The sequence below is a fragment of the Azolla caroliniana genome, unplaced genomic scaffold (assembly GCF_043228905.1).
Source record: "Azolla caroliniana isolate FFs.n. ecotype wild unplaced genomic scaffold, voAzoCaro1.0.p SCAF_1, whole genome shotgun sequence".
Classification (NCBI taxonomy): Eukaryota; Viridiplantae; Streptophyta; class Polypodiopsida; order Salviniales; family Salviniaceae; genus Azolla; species Azolla caroliniana.
Genome location: NW_028230436.1, coordinates 33215975 through 33241073, shown reverse-complemented (window position 1 = coordinate 33241073; position 25099 = coordinate 33215975). Strand labels below are relative to the sequence as shown.

The window sequence follows — 25099 nt, the reverse complement described above, 5'->3', positions numbered from 1 at the left end:
ATCAACTCCGTATTAATGTTTAACTATGACGAACATATATTATACAAACGAGCACTTTATGTTCCAAATCTTTGTGAATAGTTTGTTTCTTGCAACAAAAAAATATTCCTTTGATCCTAGCCCAATAAGCTTATCTATTCTTACAAACTTTATACGCATTATACCAACAAACTTACGTGGAGTGACAAGCATTGTGCTTTAGCTTGTAATCTCATTTTTTTGACTTTGTCTTCATGATGCAACAACTAACACATAACAACAAAATTTCCTTTGTCTAAATGATTTCGTCAGCGTTTTCAGAATTATATTGCACTAACTAGTATTTTTTATCAACTTTCTAAAGTACAAGTACAAGTCAAGAATACACATAATTTGGAATCCTAATTTAATATGACCAAATATCCTCTATATTTTGGTGAATTCCCAATGTATTTTGTTGAATACACGTAAATTTCTCAATGTAATTTGTCTATGCCCTCTACCACCGAGGCCTCCATTGGCGTCACCCATGACCTATATAAATCTTTGCTTTGTGTATATCAAGCATTAGATGTGAGAAATGTTAACTACATAGAGATAAGTAGTTGGTGTATGTATAGGCCCAACTCATGTGATTGGTGTTCATATTCATTAGCGTCATGTTCTTCTTAATCAGAGCATTGGAACATTCATGCTTTGCGTTTTGCTCAGCCGTTGATTGGCATTTTCGCATATTATACTTTGCCCATGATCATTTCTTCAACCTTTATTTCTGTAGATTGCAATATGATTACAATCATGGATCACCGTTTCAGATAAGTGGGAAGAACTGCAATGTAAAGCTATGCGTTGAGTCCCCAAAAGATTTAATCAAACCCAAGTTTTTTAGTGAATATCCTTTCAGTATGGAGATTACAGTTTAATAAATATAAAAAAACGTCAACATCTGTTTATTTCTATTCGTCGAACATAGACACCCATGTTTAACATTCAACCTAAACTTGCTCTCAACTTGCTTGCCCAAAAACAAAGTATATCCTGCTAGACTGATTTTGTTTCCCACATGTAGATGTTTGATATTTGAATGCACAAGCTCCTTGAACATAGAAAACATTGCAACAGACTGGAAAAGATTTGCATGCATAATAACAACGAAGCCCTATTAATTCCACTAGAGATATAGCAAATCATGCTCCACGACAAATTTCCCATTGTTATGTACCTTCCAATGTGACCATACTCTTTCTATATAATAAATAAAAGAGTGTTGAAAACATAACCTCATATACAAAGGCAATAATGGATGCCAGTTTCTTGAGAAAGCTTTAGCTTAGCTTCAATAAAATTAGTTGCTGATGATAGTACAACAAGTTTTCCAGGCTAAGGTGCCCGAAATGACTCCACCCGTCGTAGAGGAATATTTTCTTCCAGACCAATATCGGGTCGTTTCATCGAATTCAAACGACCATTGTGAGGTGAGGATAAACCGCCATAGCCATCTGCATCAATTTTTCATACCAAGTAAATAATATAAATTAAATCAACACGTGCAAGCACTAAAATGTTCAAAAACCATGAGGCAACAACAAACTAGAGTATCAGCACAGACTTAATCCTGATGTCATGTTATCGCCCATATCTTTCGTCGAATGCAATAAAAAAGTGCCTGACAAGATGGTTATAAATCCACAAAGCTCTGTAATTATCTGTGATGGGTTTTGTCTATCCCAGTCCTGTGACAAACACATTCCAACATAAGCACCTTTTGATAATAGCTTTGAAAAAGCTTTTCTATGTATACATTTATGCATACCTTGAACATTATCACACTTGCCAATATTGTCAATGACGTGAACATCACATAGTAAATTGGAGACACCACAGCTGTATTGAATGTGTCTAAAGCCTGTAATATAGTGGAAACAATGTTTTTCATTCGTACTTTGAGATAAACCTAAACCCTAAAGCTGTAGAATTTCGTTGGAGAGGTTTGGCCTAAATGCCACCTCAGCCCTAAGTTGGTACCATGCTACTTTTGCACAGAATTCTAAACCTAAAATAGTTGCATTTGTATGGAGAAGCTTACCTTGTTCAGATAGGTTATTTGCATCAGAACGCATGATATGACTACAATAGCAAAGGCCCATGTTTCTGGATAAACAAGCTGATTTGTTCCTTCAAAGGTAAGCTTAAGAGCGATCCCCAAAGCCTTCACGCTCATCACCTATTTATAAGCAGAAAGAACACAATCATTGTATTCTTCAAGCAATCATAAAACTGATGAGCTACTACACTTAATCTGTTCTCAGTCATTTTGGATTTTAGCTATGATTTTTGGATTATGAATCTAAACTATGCAATACAGGCTGTGGATTATTGTGAAATCAGATGTCCCTCTATAAACCATAAATATTTAATTACAGGACAGGGTATGGGTTGCGGATTATGATTTCTGGATTACATATTATGGAATTTGGACCATGAGTTGTTTCTCAACTATAACTTTAGAATTGTGGACAATGAATTCTGATTCATTCTTTTGGAATTATGATTTCATATGTGGATTCAAGTTCATACACATCTGGTTATGTATGACCCAGTGGGTTCTGGTCATAGAAGTAGAATCACAAAAATAGATTTGGCATTGTAATTTATAAGTTATGAATTGAATCATGCCAGAAAAGTAAACTGGACATCTTTCTATTGTATTAGCTAAAGAATGACATACTGAAGGCTCGAATGAGAGCTTGTGGTCATCCTGAGTCACATATGTTGGATCAAAAAGAGCCATTGATATCTAGGAAGCAGTAAGGCCTAACCAAATGTGGATGAAGATTGCTGGGCTCAGCCTCAAGATTTGTTGCACAATTAATATTCGAAGTAAAAAATGTGGGAGGCTCAAATTGATACCAGCAGGGGATTGTGCAAATTGACTGTCAAGTGGATGACCAATTATGAAGAGGAAGGAATCTTGTTGTGGATCAAATATGAGAATCTAAATGCTAATGGAAAATGGTAAAGCAACCTATTCAAAGCAGCATTTTAACTAGAACTCATGCATCCTTGAACATAATTAAACTAAAGAGTGATAGGATATACCGAGAGAGAACCCATCAGGGAGCAGATACCAATGTAAACCATTACATGTGTGTTGCCATGAAGAGGTACAAAATGAAATATTAAGACTAATGCCAATACCATCACCGCAGCTGAGTACATCAAAAATGCTGCCAATTTGTAGGAATGCATCCAATTAGGTAAAACAAAGTTTGATAATAAAAAATGTATCATGAAAAAAATTTGTAGTTAGGGAACTACCAGGTTCAGTTGCAAGAAACCATACTTCCTTTACAGATTCAATCTGACGCTCTGGAGGAGCATATAAGACAATTGACGTTGACCCAACTACACAAAGTATACATCCTAGTATTCCTAAAATATGCAATTTCTCCTTCAGCATTATATGTGCTAGCACTGCACTGCACAAAAAGAAAACCAGAAGTATGAGTGAGATCATCAGTATACCTCACACATAAGAATTTTCATAAGATGATTTAAACCTACACTGTACCTCACAATTATGCTCAAAGCACCAAGAGGGGCAACAAGGATTGCAGGAGCAAAAGCATAGGCGACAAAATTTGCTATTTCTCCAACAATCACTGTCACATTATACTGGTTTAATGAATAATGGCTACATTGACCAAAGAACCAAAGGGACATGAGGCAACCTCAAATACATACTTGTTATCATGCCAACCCACCAAAGTGGTTCATACAAATAAGAGTATCCACCAAGACCTGCCAAGAACACAATGTTGCCTTCATAAATTTATTTTCATCTGAGCTTATGAGAATAATATGAAAAATATCAGTTAGCAGAACTATTTTCGTCGGTCTTTTTCAGAAAATTCTGCTAGTGAATGAGTGCAAAAAACCTAAATCTTTATCAAATAGAAAGGTTTCTTAGGACTTCCCAATCTCCAAGTCAGGAATGTTGAACAATTTGTCTGCTTTCAAATAACAATACAAGGTTGAGATCTGAAGCAAGTAACATTTCTTTACACAAGGACAATACACACCTCAAGAAAAAAAGAGAAACTGATAAAATTAAGCAAACAATAAGATGATGCAAATCCTAAATGTATAATAAGATGATGGAGACCTACACCATTAACTTAGAAAGAAAGCAATATTAAGGTCTTGTAAGAGCCCAAAATGACCTATAAATCCAGACAAGAGATTATACCTTAAAAATGTTTTCTTGTCTTTGAGAACAAACCGGAAAAATATAACTAAAAACAGAGTTCCCAATAATCTCGATATCTAGGCACTTAGATTCTGAACTTAGCTTAGACAGGCTGAAATTTTTGCCCTCAAAAATTTTCCAACATGGACCACTAAAAGATGGAGAGATATCCAAAGCAAGGGAATAACCTTCGATGAAGGGTGACAGTGGCAAGAATAATGAGCCTAGGGTTCAAACAGTCGTGAACTTACATGCATGGCATATTGCTATTGCTTAATCTATTGTAAGTTGCAACCCTTTTCGATTGTGTAGTCCTTGACTGACTTGTAGCATGAATGATGGAGCTAAAGAAAGTTATGATTGTTCTCTGGTCAGTTCTCGGAAGAACAGTCCCAAGCATTGTTGTTTTTTGTATCCAGTATCTTGTGTAGTGGCCAAAGTCTTATTGAAGAGGTAATGGTATCTCTATCTTATTTCATAAAGAATGGCACTATGGCAGACATAGAGTCACTTTCCTTAGGGAGCTCACACATCCATTGGATATAGTCATAGATGGGAATAATGCATCGGTCACTATTAGGAGTTTTTTATCCTGACATTGCTTCATATAATGGATAGATTTCCCACTGCATATCTATTGGGCCTCCAAGGGCTTCTAGTCACTACATGAGCCGAGCATGGGGTACACTGTTGAAGGCCTTTTGGAAACCTACAAAGCTACATAGATTCTCCTTTTATGGTCTCCTGCCACTTAAATAAGGGCTCAATTCATCAATATGTGATCCAAAGTTGTGAACCCCTTCCAAAACCCACTTGTCTAATTGAGCAGCAGCCATATCCCTCTTCTCATACACAACATTGTAACTCCAGGTTCAAACCATATAGTTTACCGAAGTAAAGTTCAATCATGATAGTTGTATAACTGAAGGAACAAGAGAGTGTAATTCTATATAGGCTTGAGTATATATATGCCACAGAATAGATTGAGTAAATATGTGTGTGGCGTGTGCTACTACGGAAGCCTTCACAATAGCTCTATTAAAAATGTGTCCATAGTACTTGTCCCGATTTTCTGAGAGCATAGTACTTGTCCATTTTTTGATGAATATTGAATAGCTCTACATTACCGTTTTCTGTTACCCACCATGATTTTATACTCTCAAAGTTAGGAAGTTTGGCATTTTAGTTTTGTTGCCAATACATCCAGGAAACAACTTTATGTGCATGCTATCCACCTCCTTTCGCTTTGTTTGAATAGCAATGCATTTTCATTATGTTTATTGAACCTTTCCATTTTGGAGAGAATGTTCACTTGCGTTTTATTACATGCTTTATCTCTAGATTTAAGTGGTCAATATGTGGTTGCCAATCTCAGGATGTGTACTTCGCTCCCCTCTGGATTATTGCAAAGAAAACGAATTTATAATAATTGTAGTGAAATTCATTAGAATTCCACCACCTAGTTCAAAAGAAAGTAACAAAATTACCAAAGGAACTACAAGACACGAACATGGGACTTCATTTCCCTAGCAATTACATTACCTCAAATGCCTGATTTTCTCTTTTACCATTTGTCCAATTAAAAAATTTGTCTTAAATTCCAACTGTACCAAAGGCACCTTGTCCCTAAATGATGGTTTTATTTCTTTTACAGGTATTTCATACCAGCACAATCAAAAATAATTACCAGCAATTTGGTGAGTAACAGTCATTTTAATCCAAATGGTGAGAAGTTAGTGACATTTCTTAGAGGTCCTTTTAAGGTCTAAATATTGAAGGCCACGTTTTTCCCCAGAACATGTACATTTTCTAACCAGTAATGTGTTATTAATCGACCATTTCAAAAAAAATTAACTGCACAGTGTAACCATTTCAAAATGTTTAGACAGCAACTCAGTGAACACAGTCATTTTTCCCCAGAACTGTTGTGTCCACCCCCCCCTCCCGTCTCCCCAACGGGGGAAAATTAGGACATTTACTACCCAAAAAAAGGGACCCTTTTCCAAAGAAATACAGCAATGATGAACAATAATAATAATAATTACGATTGAACAACCAAAAATCTTCAAATTTTTGAGTATGTACAAAGAAATTCACCTGCCCTTGTGCTTGAGGAGGCAGCTTTCTTGAGCCCCTTCTTCTTCACGATGAAGCTAGCCCCGATAAAGAGGCTGGATGAGAGGGCGAGCACAACACCTTTCACATTGTCTGAGGATATGTATTGAGAGGGATTGCCATGGACGGATTCATCCATAGCTACGGATATTTTCAGTATGATTGAATCAAATGTTAAGATCCGCACCGCCCATCAGATTATGAGATCAGATTTTTAAGAGATGATCACATCTGCATTGGTCGTCGAATAATAAAACAGATGGTTGAGATGATTCAGATATGCATCGCCCATCAGATGATACAACCAGGGATTGAGATCAGATCTGCTCCATCTTCTATCAGATGAAAATCAAGGGTTGAGATGGGATCTAGGTGGGGGAAATCAAAAGTTGAGATCAGATCTGCATCGAAGCAGCCGATGGAATCGAAGCAAAAGGAGAGAAAGAAGATCGGGTCGCGCGATCAAGGATCGTATTCTTCTTCACTTTGCATTCCTGTTATTCCTTTTTTTCTGAAGAATCGCGACTCGATCTTTCGAAATCAGATGCAAATGAGGATAGGTAGCCTCCCCTGCAAACAAACAGTGTCTGTCAGTCGATGGAAGGAAATCACGAGGAAACACAAAAGTATTTCCGACCATACCCTTCTCCACTCCACTCGATCTTTGGTAATTTCCAAGAATACCCCTCGCATCCAACACTTCGTTCTTTCTTTCTCTTCTTTCCGACCATACCCTTCTCCGCTCCACTGGCTTTTTGGTAATTTCCAAGCATACCCCTCGCATCCTGAAGTTCCTTCTTTGCTTCCTCTTTCACAAAGCAATCGAGACGTGTGTGCGGCTAGAATTCATATCACATATTCAATTTTCTTCCGATAAAGAAAATCATTGTAAAAGAAAAAGGCAGTAGCCTCGTTGAGTAGCTCTAAAACAAGGAAATCTATACATAGCACGCATATGCTTGTGGCTCCGATGCTTCTCGAAGATATTGAAAAAGAATGCAAGGTCTTCTTGTCACGAATGATGCCATCATGGAAGTTAGGGTTTGACCGCATCTCTATGTCTCTCCTCTTTTCATCAAAATAATGTATATTAAAACATCATGACAATACAAAAACCCCTTCATGTCCCTACTATGACAATGAGTATTTTTATGGGGAAGTAAACTCTCTAAGGTGATGTCAAGCAAAGTGGCATGAGGCAACCCCAATAAGGATGATGTGCTTACAAAGTTTAGTTACAAAAAATTGCCAAATCATATTTCCTTTCGACCTACGTATATGTTGTCCTACTCCACAAACCCCACCAAAGAAGAACCTTTTCGAAACATGAGGCAACTCCTCTAAGGTCAATGTGCTTTCAAATTCTAGTTACGAAAATTGTCGATTCATGTTTCCGTTCAACCTACATATATGTTGTCTCACACCACGAACACCACCAATAAACTCTCTCTCTGTCTCTCGCAATTGGTCTCCTGAAGATGTTAAAAATATCTTTCACTAGCTTACTAGATCCGTGGACATTAAAAATATCTCACAACCTTACTAGATGTCATAGTGGAATGTAGGTTTTGTACGCATATTGTCCTAGTCTTCATGTGTATACCTAGAAAAATCATTGATTTACCATTCAAATTGCATATAAAAGGAAGTATGATTTTTTACTATTAAAAGAGTCTGTTTATTCTTTCCGTCGATAGGCTTGGTCGAAAGGTGATTCCCAAATCTCATTGAAAGGACTATGGAATCGATTGGTGAAGCCTTGACAATTAGTAAGATTTCCAAGAATGGCAACAATGATCAATAGGGATAGAGCATATAGCTATGAAACATACAATGCTATTCCTTTAAACATGAACTCTTTATTTAGGAGAAGGGAGACATAGCACAAGAGATATTTTGTTGGATGGGTCATGAGATAGTCTACTTCTCATTTGGTTAATTGTATTCCTAATATTTCCACAACTGATACATTAATTTGACATCACAAGTTTCATTCACAATTATGCATTTTCAATAGTGAGTTGTAAAGCTGTCAACATGCCGTCTAGTGATCACTATCTACTTGTATTGAACTGCTCTTTACAAGAGAGGACAAATTCTGCTTTTGCTTTCTTTCACAAAAAAGAAAATGAAAACAATGTCTGCGAGAGAGCACTTCAAGGATTCATGATATCCATTTTCCTAGGGTAACCCTGAACTCTTGGTCTCACTCAAGTAAAATGGTCGTGTGCTTGCAGTCTACACTAGCACTACTATCAGGATCAAACATATATGTTACTATTGCCCATTTTAGGGTTAGCTTATTCACTGTCATATTATATACAAATATGTAGATCACAATAAGAATAATACAAAAGTACAAGCTTCCACAATATTTGAGTTTGTTTACAAAAAGAAACCATATCCACACCCACCCTTATAGATAATATAATATTGTACCTAAAGTCCCACAGCCACCTTTTCCATGCTTTTTTACACACCACACTTTGAATCGAACTAAATTCACTAGAAAAATTTCAGAAGCCATCCGGATGGGAAAGACATCCTCCAGAGTTGGTTGGAAATCACTTCTAAGAAGAAATACATACATCAATCTTTGGTTTGAAAACATGTGGAGCTATCATTACAAAGCAAAGAAATAAAAGAGAGGGATGGGTAGCTTTGCAAGTGTATATTCATTTTGTTCCAAAATTCATACTCGACGCAAAGCTGTACAATCTAGAGTACATCAATCTTTACAACATCTTCAGGAAAGTCTGCCCTCGAGAAATGACAGATACATAGACGAGGCCAAAAAAGAAGGCTAAAAAATTACAGCAACTTTCTTTATGAAAACTCCTCTTAATAACTATCTTAACCAGCCTACAGTTTTTAAGAGAAGAATTCATCTTAACAACCATAGATCAGGACATCAGCTCCCACAGCCCTCCACCCAACGAGGTTGCCGAAAAAAGAGAAGAGAATAAGAAGAATAAACAAACCAAACCTATGTTTTGAACTTTATTTTGTACTCTCTTGTCACATATCCATTCCTCGGTGCTTCCGAACATTTATTCAGAATTTGGAGAAGACCATCTTGTGTAGTAGATGATATCATTGATTTTCTTTGAAAAGAATGGAAAAACCTGGATGAACAATAACAATGACAACTATCTTTTTTACTACTTCAAAGGAGAAGTTGAAAGTTCACTATATATGTACCATATAATATAGATAATGGCATCATGCCTTACCTGCTTTCTTCAATGGTGGATAAATTATGAATCCCAGCAAATGACATTAAGTTCTGGTGTAACATCAGAAGAGCATTTCAGAATTTTTTGTACACAATAGTCGAACCTTAGACAAAATTGCTAGGAAACCATTTCAACATCATACAAAATTGAAATTTTAGTGATGTGGGTTCTATTAATTGTTTATATCTATGAAAGAAAGGTTATACAAAATGCCCTCCGTTCTGGGTGCACTAAAAAAAGTACGCTTATAGATTGGGGTGGATAGTGTTGGAAGTGACGAAATATCTAAAGCCATTATTGATTTGCATATTCACACAAAGCCATGAGATTATAATAATTACTATGGTGAATGATTATTTTATGAAAGAGAATGATTCAATTCTGTGTGTACCTTGAAAAAGGAGAGAAATGATAAATGACCCTGCATTGCTGATCCTTCCACTCTCCTCACATCTCCCTTCAGCTCGCGTAACTGCTGGGCTATCTCTTGCAATAGTTTCAACTCCCCATTTTCTTTTCTCAAAGACTCAATTGCCTCCTTCATAAAGACTCTTTCACCTTCGAGGGCCTGAAGTCTTAGCTTGAGTTGGTCTACATCCTCATCCCCCACATTTTTGTGAATGTTCAAGGCACTGAATTCAACAGACAATTTACTAGTTTCCGCGCAATAACTTCCATGTGTTGGCAGAATGACTTCATTCGTCAATGCTTCTTCAGACTCTTGCACACTGTAAAAACTTGCATTGCCTGCTCCAGAGCCATGCCTATCTTCAACTGTTCGGCAGACAAAATCATCAGGATGCACGATAGACTCTTTGATTTCATGGACCTCATATACATCATGGATACTCTCCCCGACATCATCTCCATCGATGGCTTTGGATGTATCTGTCCCCCACCCTCTCGATATCACCTCTTTCATACCAGACTCAGCTTCTGCATCATACGTCGTAGAACATCCCTCCAGATTCTGAATACCCAAATTCTTTAAATGCCTCATAGCAGATAAGCATTCAAAAACTTTACCAACCTCTTTGTCACAGGAAGGGTTCATGGACTTTTCCCATGTTGAACATTTCTCTTTTGGGTCAATGTTCAATGAACTATACTGTTCTCTCTTCGTAGAAAAAACTTCTTGTATATTGAAGTGATTATAGTGTTTTGATTCCTCTAGATCCACATTATGGGGGGTTACAGAATGATTAGCATTTTCACGGTGAAGTACTTGACTGTGACGAATATACTCAAGCCGCTCCTCAAGGCGTTTCACTCGATCCAAAATTGTGACACTCATGTCTTCTGCTCCCAGAGAGTGGCCATCATTATCAGTATTCCCAAATTCAGGTTCATGAGATCTTTCCAACACCCCATCATCCTCTCCTGATAAATACTCATAATTTTTCCCATCATGGAACACTTGAATATCCTTGAAGTGACGTCCTAGGTTTAATCTTCTACTGTCAGGTGTAGCCTCATGGGAGCATCTAAAATCCAAAATGCCAGTTTGAGGTTCATGCAACTCAGCCTCATTCAACATGGTTTTATCCATTATTTGATTTCCATAATGATATCTAATGTGCTTCCCATCTGCATATGGTAATGATGTTTCCATTTCCTCACTTTCTAGCAAAAGCAAATTCTCTTTCCTTAAACCTTCCTCAAGAAAGTTATCTTGAACCATTCCTTGCCCAGACTGTATTCTCATAAACATCTCTTTGTAAACATCCATTCTCTCTTGTAAAGACAATAACTCATACTCCTTGTCCAAAAGAGCCTCTTTGAGTAGAGTGATTGCTTCTTGGTTATGGCATTCTCTCTCCTCTACAACACGCCGGTATTGCCAAGCTTCCATCAAAGCGGCTGCCTTCTCGTCCTGAATTCTCATTATCATAGAAATGGCTTCATCTGCAGCTGTCTTAGAGGCACGTCGCTCTTCTTCCAATTCCTTATAGAGTTTCTGAATAGCATCTCTCTCAGACTTGAGGGCTTTCTTCAACATCATAACCTCTGGATAAGCAATGAGATCTTGATCTGCTTCAAGTGATGCATGAGGAGAGCATCGCTTTCTTGATTGAGCATTTGTTCCCACTACTTGGACATTGTTAGAAAATTGTTCAAATTTGTGTGAAGTTGACCTCTGTATGAAACTCCCTGAACCTATGTTCTCGGGCCTTGAACCTAGAGTCTTGATGAATGAATGGAAATCTGAAGAACCCACAACATCACGGTTCTTTCTGCCTGGTTTCTCAAGCTCGAATGTAGAGCCAATATCATCCAGAGGCATTCTTTCAGGGCCATTACATACATTTTCACATTCATTACGGGAAGTTGACCTTTCAAAGGAAGTCCCGGAAGGTTCTCTTGCATAACTTGTTCCTTGAAAATTGATTAATGATTGAAGATCTGAGGAATTGGCACCTTTGTGGCCATTTATGCCTTCTTTTTCAAGCTTGAGTTTGGCCTCAATATCACCAAGAGACGTTGATTCTGCACCAGTAGAAACATTTTCACAGTCATTTTTACTCCATGTGCTTCTTCTCCTTTCAAAAAAGAGATTTCCTTCGTCAATAGCACAAGAATCAATAACTTCAAGTACATTTTTTCCTAGTTTTTCAATATTGAATTTGGTCCCAGCAGCCTCGAATGGCATTTTTTCTACCTCATTTGACATCTTTTCATGGCCATTGCTACTCCGTGTGCTTCTTCTCGTTTCAGAAGAGAGAATTCCTTGGTGGCTTTCCACCTCCTTGGACAATGATGCATCGCTATATAGGGTATCATCATATCTTGTATCATTATTTAATGTGTCATCATATCTTTTATCGACATAGTTATAATCATTATGTATTGTAGCATCAAATCCGTTATCGTCAAATCTCCTCTTCACCGATCTTTTCCATCTATTTTCCCCACCACCTGAATTCAAGTACGAAGATTTTGACATATTGGGCTGAGAACATTTAAAATCCTTATCAACTATTCCTTCCATAACAAGCTAGACAAGCCATTTCCATTCACCTACATCCTGTGTTACAGCATGAAATGTCAACAAGAACAAAACCTCGCCTTAGTGGAAATATATGAGATTAATCAAAAGAAGAAGAAGAAAAAAAAAATGCAACATATACTTCTTGCATGTCTTTATTTATCACGCTGGTTGACAAAGGAGTCTATCATGCTTCATATATATTATACATACACTTTAAAAAGCTCTCCTCTCGCTCATAACAGGATAAATAGCAAAGGGAGAAATTAGGGTTTTGTGAAAAAGATACCTGATAAAAAAATTTGATGTATAGCGAAACAGAAGAGGACGGGGAGGGAGGGGACAGAGGAGGGCACACGCGAAGAAGAAGCTTTCTCAAAGTAGCAATGGATTGAAAAGAAGCATTTGGGGGGCGATGGGGAAATTAGGACCTCGTGGCCTGCTGAAACGAGAGAGACAGAGACAGAGACAGAGAGAAGAAAGGCCTTTCTTCCTTCATTTCTTGACTTCTTTCTCTCTAAACTTTGCCCCTGTCACACACACACACCCCCCTGCCTTCCTTTATTATTTTTGTTGTGTGTGTGTGTGTGTGTGTGTTATGTCCGCGCTCTAAACTCTTGTAAAATACATAAGTGTGTAACTTTAGTAAGCCAAAATTTCCTTTATTATTGTATATGTATAAGGAAGGATATAATCATATATATATATATCTATCTCGTGCCATCATCGCCCATACCATATTATTTCCTTTGGATCATTCATTGGATGCTTTCCCACTCCTATTTTATATTTGCCTACTATTTCGTTCGGCCATCCATCACCCCTTTTACAATCTTCGTTCTGGATGTCGTCACTCAATGTTGCCGAGTTTATCCCTTGCATGGCCATCCCGTGTTTTCATGATGCATTGCTCTCTTTTTCTTATGATCCAACTATAAGAAGATTGACGACACCCTTATGAGCAAAACGTACGTGTCAACAATGTAGTTATGAATAAGCAATGCTTCTCAACAAGAGACTTGCATAAACATTAGACATAGATATATTGGTTCAAGTTTAAATCTTGCAGGAATACGTGCATGGCGAGCTTTCTTATTGTGTGTGGTATTTGCCATTTTCAACCCCCAAAACACTTTCACACCATCGATTATGTTCACACTCCCATGACAAAGGCATCATATATATGTGTGGTGTTCAATGAAATTTCATATCGGAATCCTACATTATCAATGCGTGCTTTCGTGATGCACTTTATTGTTATGGTCTTCACCCTGCACTCAGTGTTACCGAATCCTTTCTTAGATTCGAAATCATGGATGAAGCAAATGTTTGTAGATGTCCTCACACTAACGGAATGTCACAGTTCTTAGTCAAATATGTGAAAAGTAATTGATTGAATGAACTTAAGTTCGAGTTTGGTGTCCTATGTTTTCGTACCATGCACCATGCACCTTTTTAACACCCTTGAGATAGAGACAATAAACAAATTCATATCACAATACATCCCTTTTTTTGCATAACCTCCATCAAACAACCATACAATAGTTGTGTGTTCATTGTGCCCTTTATAATGAGAAGTCATTCATCCTATTTTCTGGTTGCCCACAATCCTACAATTATATTTTGCCATGTACTTGTCTCAAAATGATTGGACATTATTTTGTGGATCAAATGCATGGTATTGATCAAGGGATCTAAAAGAAACATCAAGATATGATCGATGTGAATCATGTGTAAACACGTTTGCATGATTTCTCATTTTGATTGACTTTGTGAATATTATACGAAGGACCAAATTTGGGATTCTTTGGATTCATTTTCCATTAATACTCCTATATGCAACACTTCAAATACAAATTTCCCCTCGTTTTGAGAATTAAGATGCAATCAATTATGAGCTCTAGCATTTTCTCATAAATCATATGAAACACGAACCGAATTTGTACACCAAGGCTAAAGTAAAGCTCGAAGATTTGTTCACTCGAGTCTTAGAGAATTAAGGGGTTGCTTTCAACAAAAGGGGTTAACCTTTCAAATTGTCCATTAAAAAGTGTGTTGGTCATTAGTTGAATTGACGAGGATGACGCCGTGTAGTTGAATTACGGTAGTTGAATATGGAAAATAGAGGATACTTGGTCATTGTAAATGTGGTGGTATATTGGATGCATGTGATGACCCAAATGTGGTATATGAATATGTTGAATATGAACATGATGAGGATGATTGATTTGGTTTGAACATATGCAAATTCATGGTATGTTTCAACTATTGAGGAAGTGCTCAATCAAGTCTATCAAGTGAAGGTTTCATGGCTAGCTATTGTCTTACACAAGACGGGTTGGGGAAGGATAATCACTTCCTTTCCATCATTTTGTATTTTGTGGCTGATATGCCTTTTAAAACTAATGGAATGATATGTTTTCTTTTAAAAAAATTAAAATTATGGTAGAGTCAACTTTAATAAATAAAATAAAATAACAAGTTCACACATTAATTCATCTTTGTCAATAAAACATTAATGACATCCAGCATTCGACTTGCCTTACCCAAAATGAAAAAACGCAAATCTTCATATAATTGCATCAAAATTACACTAAGAAACCCACTTTTTACACAAATATCTTAATACATAAACCCATTAAATCTATGTACATATGAAACTAACACAATTTTTCATCATGGGTGATAAAATAATTTGTTGCATGACATTTATTTATTAGGTTATCAATAACTAGTTTGAAGGCGAATAACTGAGGGGATTTGTTAAAATTCACTACTAAGAGGATTGCCAAAATTGTGCCCATGTGGTACATGTTTATGATGTTTCATGTCAACATGTGACTTAATACAAACCCATAATGTGATCGAGAGGTAGTGCATTGTGGGGTATGCTCATTATATGGATTGTACCATCTAAATGAAGTTCCGGTCACATACACGTTTTCTTCCTAGTAGTATTATGCTTCTTATGATTACTTCACCCATTATTTTTCGAAGTAAACTCAAAACCGAATGCCCACCAAGGGCTCTAAGTCTAACATTAGCACATTATATGTTTTTAGCCATCAAACATGGGCCAAATTCTAACGTGCATGCATTAGTTTTTTGTTGACAAAATCCTGGATATTGCCTTTTTAAGTATATGACTATAGTTTTAAAAGCAATTAGAGGCGATATAATATTTTAAGAGTACAAAGTTTGGAATGTTGGTGTAAAGGCTGAAGATTTAATGTTAATTCATCATTATTGGTTAATTTGTTTGTATATATAGAAGAAGAAAAATATTGTGCATCACATCATGCATTGCATGTGATGTCTCTTGCTATATTTAAAATATATACCAATAGATTTAGAGGGTTGTGTTAATCCGAGTTTGAGGATGCTCGATACTCACGAGTATGACATCCTACATAATCCTTAGTTATATGACGAGTGATGTGAACACTTGGTGCATAACATTGTCCGTGTAAGAAAGAGAAATTATATTATCATTCCCAAAGGTCAACATGTCCTATGTGACCAAGAGTGAAATATTTTTGCATAGCATGCGTGAAATTGACAAGTGACTCTTAATGTCCGAGATTTTTACAATCAAGAGAGCACATGAAGATTGTGTGAAAAATTTAGGGATTTGAGTTGATCAACAATGTGTGAAATGCAACACCTTCAATCAAAGTGTGATACTTTGATTATCGAACTTTGCATCATCTAACATCGAAGACAATGTGAATTAAGTCATGTGGAACCGATGTTGTGGATGGCAAGCACCTAGACAAGCTCTATCATGTGCCAATGAGTGTGTTATTTAAAGGAGATGATGGTATCCTCATGTTGTGTGCCCATTCAAATAGGTCGATGACATTGATATTTTGACATCCTTGAGAGTCTAGATGCAAAATAAACTATATTTCAATGGGGACAAATTTACACAAATCTTAATTGAAAAGTTTAAGGAAATTTAAATTTCATTGAGTAAACAAACTATTACTAATGACAAACATATCTCCTTCATGACTGAATTTTCTAATGAAATATTAACTTTAATTTCCAACATTTTGTAAGGTTCTACGTGAAGCATCTTTTATGTACCTATCAGTTGCCACTAGGTGACATGGTCTTTCAAGTGGAGACATGGGTTGTATCTCTAGACTCTCCATATGGATGGTATGTATACATCTCTAACAACAACTAGCAGCAACAATTTATAACAAACCTCTCGTTATAATGACTATAGATGATGCACCTTAAGAAAGTGGAATATTGATGGCGGAACGTATTTCATTCACATAACATCACTCATACATAAGTGGGGTCACTTCACACACACAAAAACTCTCCCCATGCACATTTATCAAAACATCACAACTCTTCCCAATTCAACTCCTACATAAAACAAATCGAACCATTCATTATGGTTTTTTATGGCATTCATGTTCAACTACACGTAATAAAACATCCCCAACTTTGAATTTGAAACTATCCATGTCTTAGATGGTTTGTCACAAGAGCAAATACTACAAACATTCCATGTGTTTTTTTATGAGAAAATGAGCTACTTGCTAACCAATGAGATGACATTGTTGCAACTTTCCCCCTTGTTTTAGATTCCATGCATGCAAGTGCAATCTCATCCAAAAAGATTAGTAATGCAATAACAAATTGGGCGTGCTTATCCATATTGGAAATAGGTGGTTGATCTATATTCTCATAATTGTAACGTGGGAATCATCGATCCCAAAGCATAGTCACTTCTTATTTCGTCAAAGGAAAGATGACCATGTGGAGCATGAGGTTAACCCACTCGAGATTCTAGTTTTTAAATAAACAATAATTTGTCATTTTATTACTCTTGAATGGAATTATATTTTAAGCACACAAGTGTGGACCACTTCATTAGGACCCACTAGACCCCATGCTTGTTGCACAATTTGAAGTTTTCTCCCATTTTACTTTTGGATTGCTTGCTAGCTTAATCATGTTATTGTCTTCTAACTTGTTCTTTACCATGTGCAACAAAGAAAGCATCTTTATTTAAGCAATTGACTGAAGTACGAGAGCCATTGTAGGATAGCTCATTTTTAACATTTAGTAAGAGTTAAAAATTCGATTACTAAGGTATTCCATTTCAAAGTGGCTTGATTGTCAAATTGATGTGTAGGATTTGAAACATGAACCACACATTTTTTATGCTCGTGCAATTAATGTGCAACCAACTAGGGCCTCCATTGCATTCAACTAGACAACTTTTATATGGATTAAAACCTTTATAGCTTAGCCCATTACGTTGTACAAATTTTGACCAATAGCTCATAAGAAAATCTTTAGCATCCACCCAATTTGGACATGCTTGCTTAAATACTTTTGGAAGCACGTCATGGCCATGGGCCTCCATGACACAACACGAGTCAGGTAATAATATTTAATCAAAAAGCATTGGAAGATGTTATCTGCATTGTATTATCACTTCATAATATCCTTTCAGTAGTGAAAATGAAATTTCTTCACACATTCTTGTCAGTGTTAATGGAAATAGTGTCATAATTCTTTACTTTTATCAGCAATTTGAGGCTTAATATTTCCAACCTAAAATATTGGTCATAGACCAAACATCTATAAGAAACAAGGTCATGTTGTAATTTGTAGGAACTCATCCTTTATTATGTAATAATAGTTAATGGCCAATGAGCATGTAATGTGTTATGAACCTTTTAAGGTTTCAAAGTTATGTAAAATGGCAAGAGCACTCATATATACCAGGCAGGCATTTAGGGCTACCTTTTGGTGGTGGTTCTCATTCCTTGCTCCTTGCATTCACTGAGAGCTAATTCCCTCAATATATTGTTTCCATGCTAACTATACATATTTAATTTGAACATTTTGTATGTTTGTTATCTACCAATATTTTATTTAATTAAGACAACCATATATTAGATATGTGTTAATTTTAGATTAACAAAAGGAGCCTTCAAGGCTTCCAAAATTGCATGGAGTGAAGAGGTAAATTCTTTTATGTGTTGATATATGACATGGTCTTTGCCATTGGGCAATGATTTCCCCCAATCCATTGACTAATCCACTACGAGTTGAGCAACCCCTCCCACTAAACCATGTACGAGGAAGGCAACCCAATAGTGACACTTGGACGTGCAACACCCATATGTATGAGTCGTGTTGGCACACAATAGTGTATAACCACTCCTTAGGATCAAGAGGTTATGAGCAAGAGGAACAATATAATGCCTCTTCGATGACAAGCAATGAATTCAACACATTCTTGGTTATGAACACATGTAGTAAAGAACGTTATCTTCTATATAGATTGCCATGTTACTACATTTGAACTTCACATACTTGCCAATTTGTGATGTTTTTAAGACACACGAAACGTTCCAAATATTGACCGAAATGCAATTCAAATTAATTGTGCATAAAAATGCACGACCTTAGACATGAAGACCATCCCAAGTATTGCAATATTCAAATTGAGTGGTGCTTGTTGTTTTCCCACCCAATAAATAACTTTCAAAGCAACTAAATTTGAGGTTACAAATATTGCTCTAGCAAGCGATCATCTCTTAATCGCCAATGACACTCCACTAGCACAACTTTCCAAGAACAAACATGTGACCTAGTGGGATCTAATCAAAATCCGTAACGACCATCCTATAAACTTCAATATGCTATATATCAAATTTTGGGAAATCAACGGCCAAAATCTGTAAAATTCCTTGGTTACGGTGCTAAATTTAATATGTGTGTTTGTGTGTGCGCATACTAATGAATTCTGATAAAATTCCATTATCAAAGTGTTAAGAGATGCACTCCATTAAATTAAGAAGAGTCTGATTAGTCATAGAACGCGAAGCAGAAAGAGTGAGTGAGAGTGAGAAGAGTCATGATTCGTTTGTGAAGGAGACATATCCGTTTTGGTTAAGACAAAGAAGAGAATGTGGCGGGAAAAAAATTCAAAAAAGATCCCTCCCCCCTCCCCCCCCAACCCCGCGAGAAAGGGGAAATTGGCGGGAAAACCTTTGCTAATCTACTGGATCCCTCCCAAACCTGAAAATCTAAGTTAAGTATTGGCGCCAAAAAGAGAGAGAGAGAGAAGCCGGAGAGAGGAAAAAAGCAAACGAAAAACGGGGAAAAAAGCCCGGGACAGAAAGCGATCAGATCAATGCTCTCGTCTCATCTCTCTGTGTAAGTCTTTCTGGCTCCGAGCTTCCTCAATCTTGGCCCTGGTTCGATCGATCGATCGATCGACAGGTCGATCGATGGATTCATTCCATCGCTGAGCTTCCGATCGATCTCCATTGAAGATCCATCCTCCTCGCCTTGCCCTTGCCTTCACTCTCAGGCGGAGCTCCCCTTCGATCCATCCACTAATTCTCCATCCACTCCATCTCTGAGCTTCCGATCGATCCTCATTGAAGATCCATCCTCCTTGACTTGCCCTTGCCTTCACCCTTTTACCTCCCCTTCGATCCATCCAGTTCTCTGTATCTCCATCCAATTCGATCCATCTCTGTCTCTCATTCTGTGATCGATCGACCTCTCCCCGACTTCATCCTCTTCGACAGCTTTCTATGATCTCCCCGCAGTAGTCCGCTTCTTCAGAAACTCTCTATTTAGTTTCAATTTTCTGTCTTCGACTCACCTCGGCTTCCCATTCTTCCTGCCGTTCTCTCTGTTGTTTTCTGCGTCTTCTTCTTCTTCATCTTCTTCTGCAGCAGCTCTCTGAACTTCCTCCATCACGCTTTGTGTTCTTGTTAAGAAGATCAGAGAATCAGAGATGTCTCCTCAACGCAGGAAAGGAAGAGGTGGAGGTGGTGGGAAAACCATAGCTCCACTCCCCTCCTCGCTCATCCCTTCTCCCTCAGCTCTCACCCACATCCCCAGCAAATCCTGCTCTATTAGTGAACGACGCCACGCAACGTCTGTCCATCCTATCATAGTCTCTGATATCTCTGCAGTAAAATTAAAACCTCAGCTTCCTCACGGGAGTCGGTATCCTTCTTCAGATCGTGCTTCTGCTGCTGCACCTTTATCGGATCGGACTAAGAACCTCAAGAATTTCGTCACGGGAGCAGAGAAAAGCTCCACTACTACATCAGTAGTAGAAACGCGTCTGAAGGCGAGATCTTCTTCAGCTATGAGGCCTCGCACAACAGACCAAGAGAAATCGAAGACTAATACAGAGACAGAGTTGCGTCCACCAAAACCTAGATCTTCTTCTGCTGTAAAGCCGCGCCTTCATACCTCTGATCAAGCAAACAGGGATTCATTGTCATCTATTCGCACTGATAATTCAACATCTAATGTCGCTACTAGGCGTGCATCTGTCCCGCGGCTTCGTGCAGAATCAAGGTCGCGTACAGGGAGAGCCCCATCTCCCTCCCTGGTGCGTACAGAAGGTACTGATAGACAAGCCTACGTTGAGTTGAGGTCTCGCATGTGCACTAGAGATGTGGAGATCTCACAAAGACAAGAACATGAAGAAGAAAAATCTATATCTGTTTGCGGCGCTGATGCTAAACGTGTATCCGCCGCGAAGGTGCAATTTATTAATGGTAAAGAAGAAGAAGGTAAGAGGGTTTCTGCTGCATCTGCTTCCTCTTCTAGACTTGAAGGCTCTAGCTGTAGTACTATTACAGTGGAGAAAATTGCCAGCAAATCCTGTAGAGTTTCGATGTATCAGAAGGCAAACAAAGCAGAGAGATGGTCTACCACTGCCTTGCCTGTAGCCTTACCTCTAAAAATCAACGGAAAACTAAGCCTTCCCATTGAAAAGGCCACTCAAGGCAATTCCAGAACCAAAGGCAAACATGATATGCCTACTGCTGAGGAGAAGTTGTCTTCATCCGCCATGGCTCATCCTTCTAGAACTTCAATTAAACTCACTTGTGAAATGGAGGAAAGGATTTCAACAAATAAATCTGCAGCGTTACCATCCCAAGTAAGCTCAAATACTGCCTCTGGAGATGCGCTTCAGGTGCACTCGATTGTTTCTACTTCCAAATCTGGAACTTCTCGAGTAAGTTTGAATGGAAAGGAACCTGGCACTGTAACTTCTTCTTCCACTAGTAGCATATCTATGGAGCAATATGGAATCAAAGATGACTGTGGTATGACGAACTCTCTACACAGAAGATTGGCTCACCTCGAAGGTAAGGTGAGTCAGATAGCAGCAGAGCTCAAAAAGACCAGATCATTGCTTGATAGTGATGACTGTGCAGGATCTGATTCTGTTCTCTCTGACATCCATAATAAAATAGCAACTATTGAAAGAGCCATGACCTTTACAGATTGCGATGATATAACTTCTTTGGATGATGTAATTATGGAAGATGAGTTTCCAACGGTTTACAAGGAAGAAAATGCAAGGAATTCAAATGAACACTTTGGCATGTTGAAGAATCTATACTGTTCTGCGACAGAGGTAACATCAAAAGCTCGACTTCAAGGATCAATTTCAGCTCCACCAAGGTTTTCCCAACTGAATCAAGACCAAAGGGAGCTTGAAGATCGCCTCCTCCCGCATGGACAGCTGCTCAAGAGTCGTCTCTCACTGAGTGCGGTTGAAACAGATATCAATCTTGCGTTATACGCTGAGGTAGAAGATGCTTCAATCCAAGTTAATTTGGAAGGGTCCAAACCTACATCCTTGAAAGATATCGCTTCTGCACCAACTGGAAAGTATTTTGAAGCTGCAGGCACACAAGATGTCAATCCATTAAATAATGGTAATTCTTTAAGATCTTCAGCCCAGTTTTTAATAAGTACTGGAGGTGTGGATAATAAGCAGATGGAATCAAATACATGGTCTTCGCATGGCTCAGAGATGCAATTGCCTTGTGTATCTGCAGAGAATTCAAGACATTATCTCCAGTGTGATGAAACACTGCCCCCGAACAGTTTCCATGAAAATGTTATGAATGAGGATGGAATAGAGTTGGAGTATGCTGAAGATGTCATTCTGAACGAACTTCGTCCAATAGGAGATAAGGTGGCAGTAGCTGGTTGGTACGCTTCTGAAGGAGAAGCTATTTTGCTCGCACATGATGATGGTTCTTGTTCATACTACGATGTTGCTAATATGGAGGTATTTAGATCACATTGTTTTTATGGAACTTCACAAAAAAATTCTTAGGTCTTTGTCATTATGTGTTTGAAATCTGCTTATGCATATGGAGGTGTTTAGATCCAGCTCCACTCTTAACTACTGGCATACCTTTTGTCTCTGTACATATGTTTGTAAGTCTAACGTCTATTCATTGTGTTTATGTCTTCAGGAAAAGGTTGTGTATGATTCACCAGATGGCATAGCTATGCCGTTATGGAATGATTGCTGGTTAGTTAGAGCTGCGGGTTCGGATGGCCGTTCCAACAAATATGTTGTGGTGGCGACTGCAGGAAGTGCAGCTGGTAGTGGTTTCTGTTCTTGGGACTTCTACAGCAAAAACCTTTCGGCATGCCATATTGAAGATCAAAGGAGCCCACCAACCTTTACCCTTGCTCAGGGTAGCAAAAGCTATAGGTAATTAAGCATGAATTTTCTGTCTCAATCCACTTTCACCGTGCCTTTATCTGATTGCAAAGTTTCCCAACGCAGTGCTAGCTATGCAGGGACAGAATATGGGAAGTTGCCCCAATGGTGGTATAATCCAAGTGGTCCTTTATTAGCCTCAGTATCAAGTTCTATGAAGAGAGCAGTCTTATTTGACATTCGAGATGGTGAGGCCGTTCTGGAGTGGGATATAAATACAGATGTTGCACGATTAGATAATTGTTCTCCCGTACAGTGGAGAGATAGAGGGAAGCTTGTGCTATCTGAGCAAGAAGCTATAAGCGTTTGGGATGTTAACACCATGAATGTTGACTGCTTGCAATTGATTGAGCTTCCGAGAAAGCGAATTTCAGCTATATATGTGTACAACTCTGATGCCGAATGCAGTGGAGGTGTCAGGCAGAGGTAAATGACCTCTTCTTTTAAACCGGTTTTTATTTTTCTTCCAAATACCATTCTTTCTTCTTATCTGAGAACCTTTTCTCTTTCTGCACCTAATTTATGCCTACCTTATTTGTTCTTATTTGATTTCATGATCTCGTAGGTTGAGCTCATCTGAAACAGAAGCTTTTGATGGGATTTGCTGCACACAAGATGACATAAATGTGCTTGATTTTCGGGTTCCGAATGGGATTGGGATATCTTTTCCCAATCCGGGGCATACATCACAATGTGTATATGCACGACAAGACATGGTTTTAGTAGGTGGATTGGATAGGGAACTAAATCAGTGTAGAATACAACAGTGGTCAGTGAGAAAGGGAATGCAATTCTGTGCTTATGCATTTGAGCCATTGGGTCATCTCGCACTATCGCAAGTGTGGGGATCTTCGAGTTTGGTTATGGCTGTTAATGGCGATGGTTTGAGCATCTTCAAGACTGGGAAACAGTGTGAGGTTGAAAATGTAAAGGATGTGGTCACTTCTCAAGACCTTTCCAATCCCTCGTTTGACTATTCAAATTCTCGGGTTTTGTTGATATCCAGAGATCGGCCAGCTAGTTGGTCCTTCAGATAAACATCAGTAAACACCAAAAACTAATATTTGTGTATACTTATAAGGCATGAAAGACGTGAAGGATGGTGGTTGCTTCAAAATACCCTAAAACCAAAGGAGATACTGGAGTTTTGATCTATTACGGAGGTTTTTGTATCATTCACAATGGATTTTTCTCTTTTTTCTTTCCTTTGACGACATGGGTTTACCATATTATTTGTACCCATCGGTTTTTGACTATTTACTATTTGCAGTAAAAGTAGAACATCTGTGTTACTATTTACTTGCCCATATTTCTCAACCGGGGAAAACATGAGATCTAGCAATGTGTTTCATATATGTTGGCTTATTGTAAGCCCTATTTACAACTAACAAAATTAAAAATCACGAGCATGTAGCACCGTCTTCTCTACCTTCCCATGAGTGGCACTTAGTGATCACCGTTTACTTACTACCAATTGACTTTTCTATTGGATAAGTTAGCTTTGATTATCCACTATTGTGGAATGAGAATTTATTATTTATGAGCAATGGCTTAATTTTGTTTTAATTACTTATGAACGTGGTTTTTATAAAAATCATGTGCATCTAGCACGGTTTCTTCTTCCCTAAACATAATGATCACCCATTGGCTTTCTAATAGATGATTTAGGTTTTGATATTCCACTAATGTGGAACAAGAATTGATTATTATGTGCGATGCCTTAGTTTTGTTTTGATTTTATGACATACTTAATAGTTAAGAATGTGGTTCTATCTCCACTTTTATTGAAGACTAGTTGAGTAGTGTGCAATGGCTTAATTTTGCTTTGATTTCATGACATATTTGACGTAATGTTTTATCTCCCACTATAACCATGTACACATCTACACTCATAACGAACTATAATAAATTCCCCTAACAAAATGAATTGCAAGGTTAACGAATCAAGCAAAAAAGATTGGAATTTGAGTCACTTTGATATAATTACTTTT

General features: G+C 37.8%; 3 protein-coding genes across 4 annotated transcripts; 1 reads left to right on the top strand and 2 right to left on the bottom strand.

The window, feature by feature from the left end:
• Positions 1–1103: 1103 nt before the first annotated feature.
• LOC147869909 (putative magnesium transporter NIPA4) lies at positions 1104–6954 on the bottom strand. Of its 2 annotated transcripts, XM_087334567.1 has the most exons (9): positions 6326–6949; positions 3724–3780; positions 3551–3641; positions 3298–3458; positions 3079–3206; positions 2066–2203; positions 1793–1885; positions 1589–1712; positions 1104–1478 (listed from the first exon to the last, which is right to left on the bottom strand). In XM_087334567.1, exons 1-9 carry the CDS (start codon positions 6480–6482, stop codon positions 1360–1362), a joined length of 1068 nt encoding a protein of 355 aa, XP_087190693.1. In that variant the 5' UTR covers positions 6483–6949; the 3' UTR covers positions 1104–1359. The 2 variants fall into 2 exon arrangements, with proteins under 2 accessions (XP_087190693.1, XP_087190701.1); XM_087334575.1 differs by lacking the exon at positions 3079–3206 and having other exon boundaries at positions 3323–3458; positions 6326–6954.
• A 2024-nt stretch (positions 6955–8978) lies between these two features.
• LOC147869908 (uncharacterized) lies at positions 8979–12626 on the bottom strand. Its single transcript, XM_087334550.1, has 3 exons — positions 9971–12626; positions 9577–9629; positions 8979–9468 (listed from the first exon to the last, which is right to left on the bottom strand). Exons 1-3 carry the CDS (start codon positions 12566–12568, stop codon positions 9330–9332), a joined length of 2790 nt encoding a protein of 929 aa, XP_087190676.1. The 5' UTR covers positions 12569–12626; the 3' UTR covers positions 8979–9329.
• Positions 12627–20224: 7598 nt separating this feature from the next.
• LOC147869907 (KIN14B-interacting protein At4g14310-like) lies at positions 20225–24443 on the top strand. Its single transcript, XM_087334549.1, has 4 exons — positions 20225–22664; positions 22855–23099; positions 23175–23534; positions 23674–24443. Exons 1-4 carry the CDS (start codon positions 20355–20357, stop codon positions 24143–24145), a joined length of 3387 nt encoding a protein of 1128 aa, XP_087190675.1. The 5' UTR covers positions 20225–20354; the 3' UTR covers positions 24146–24443.
• Positions 24444–25099: the final 656 nt, after the last annotated feature.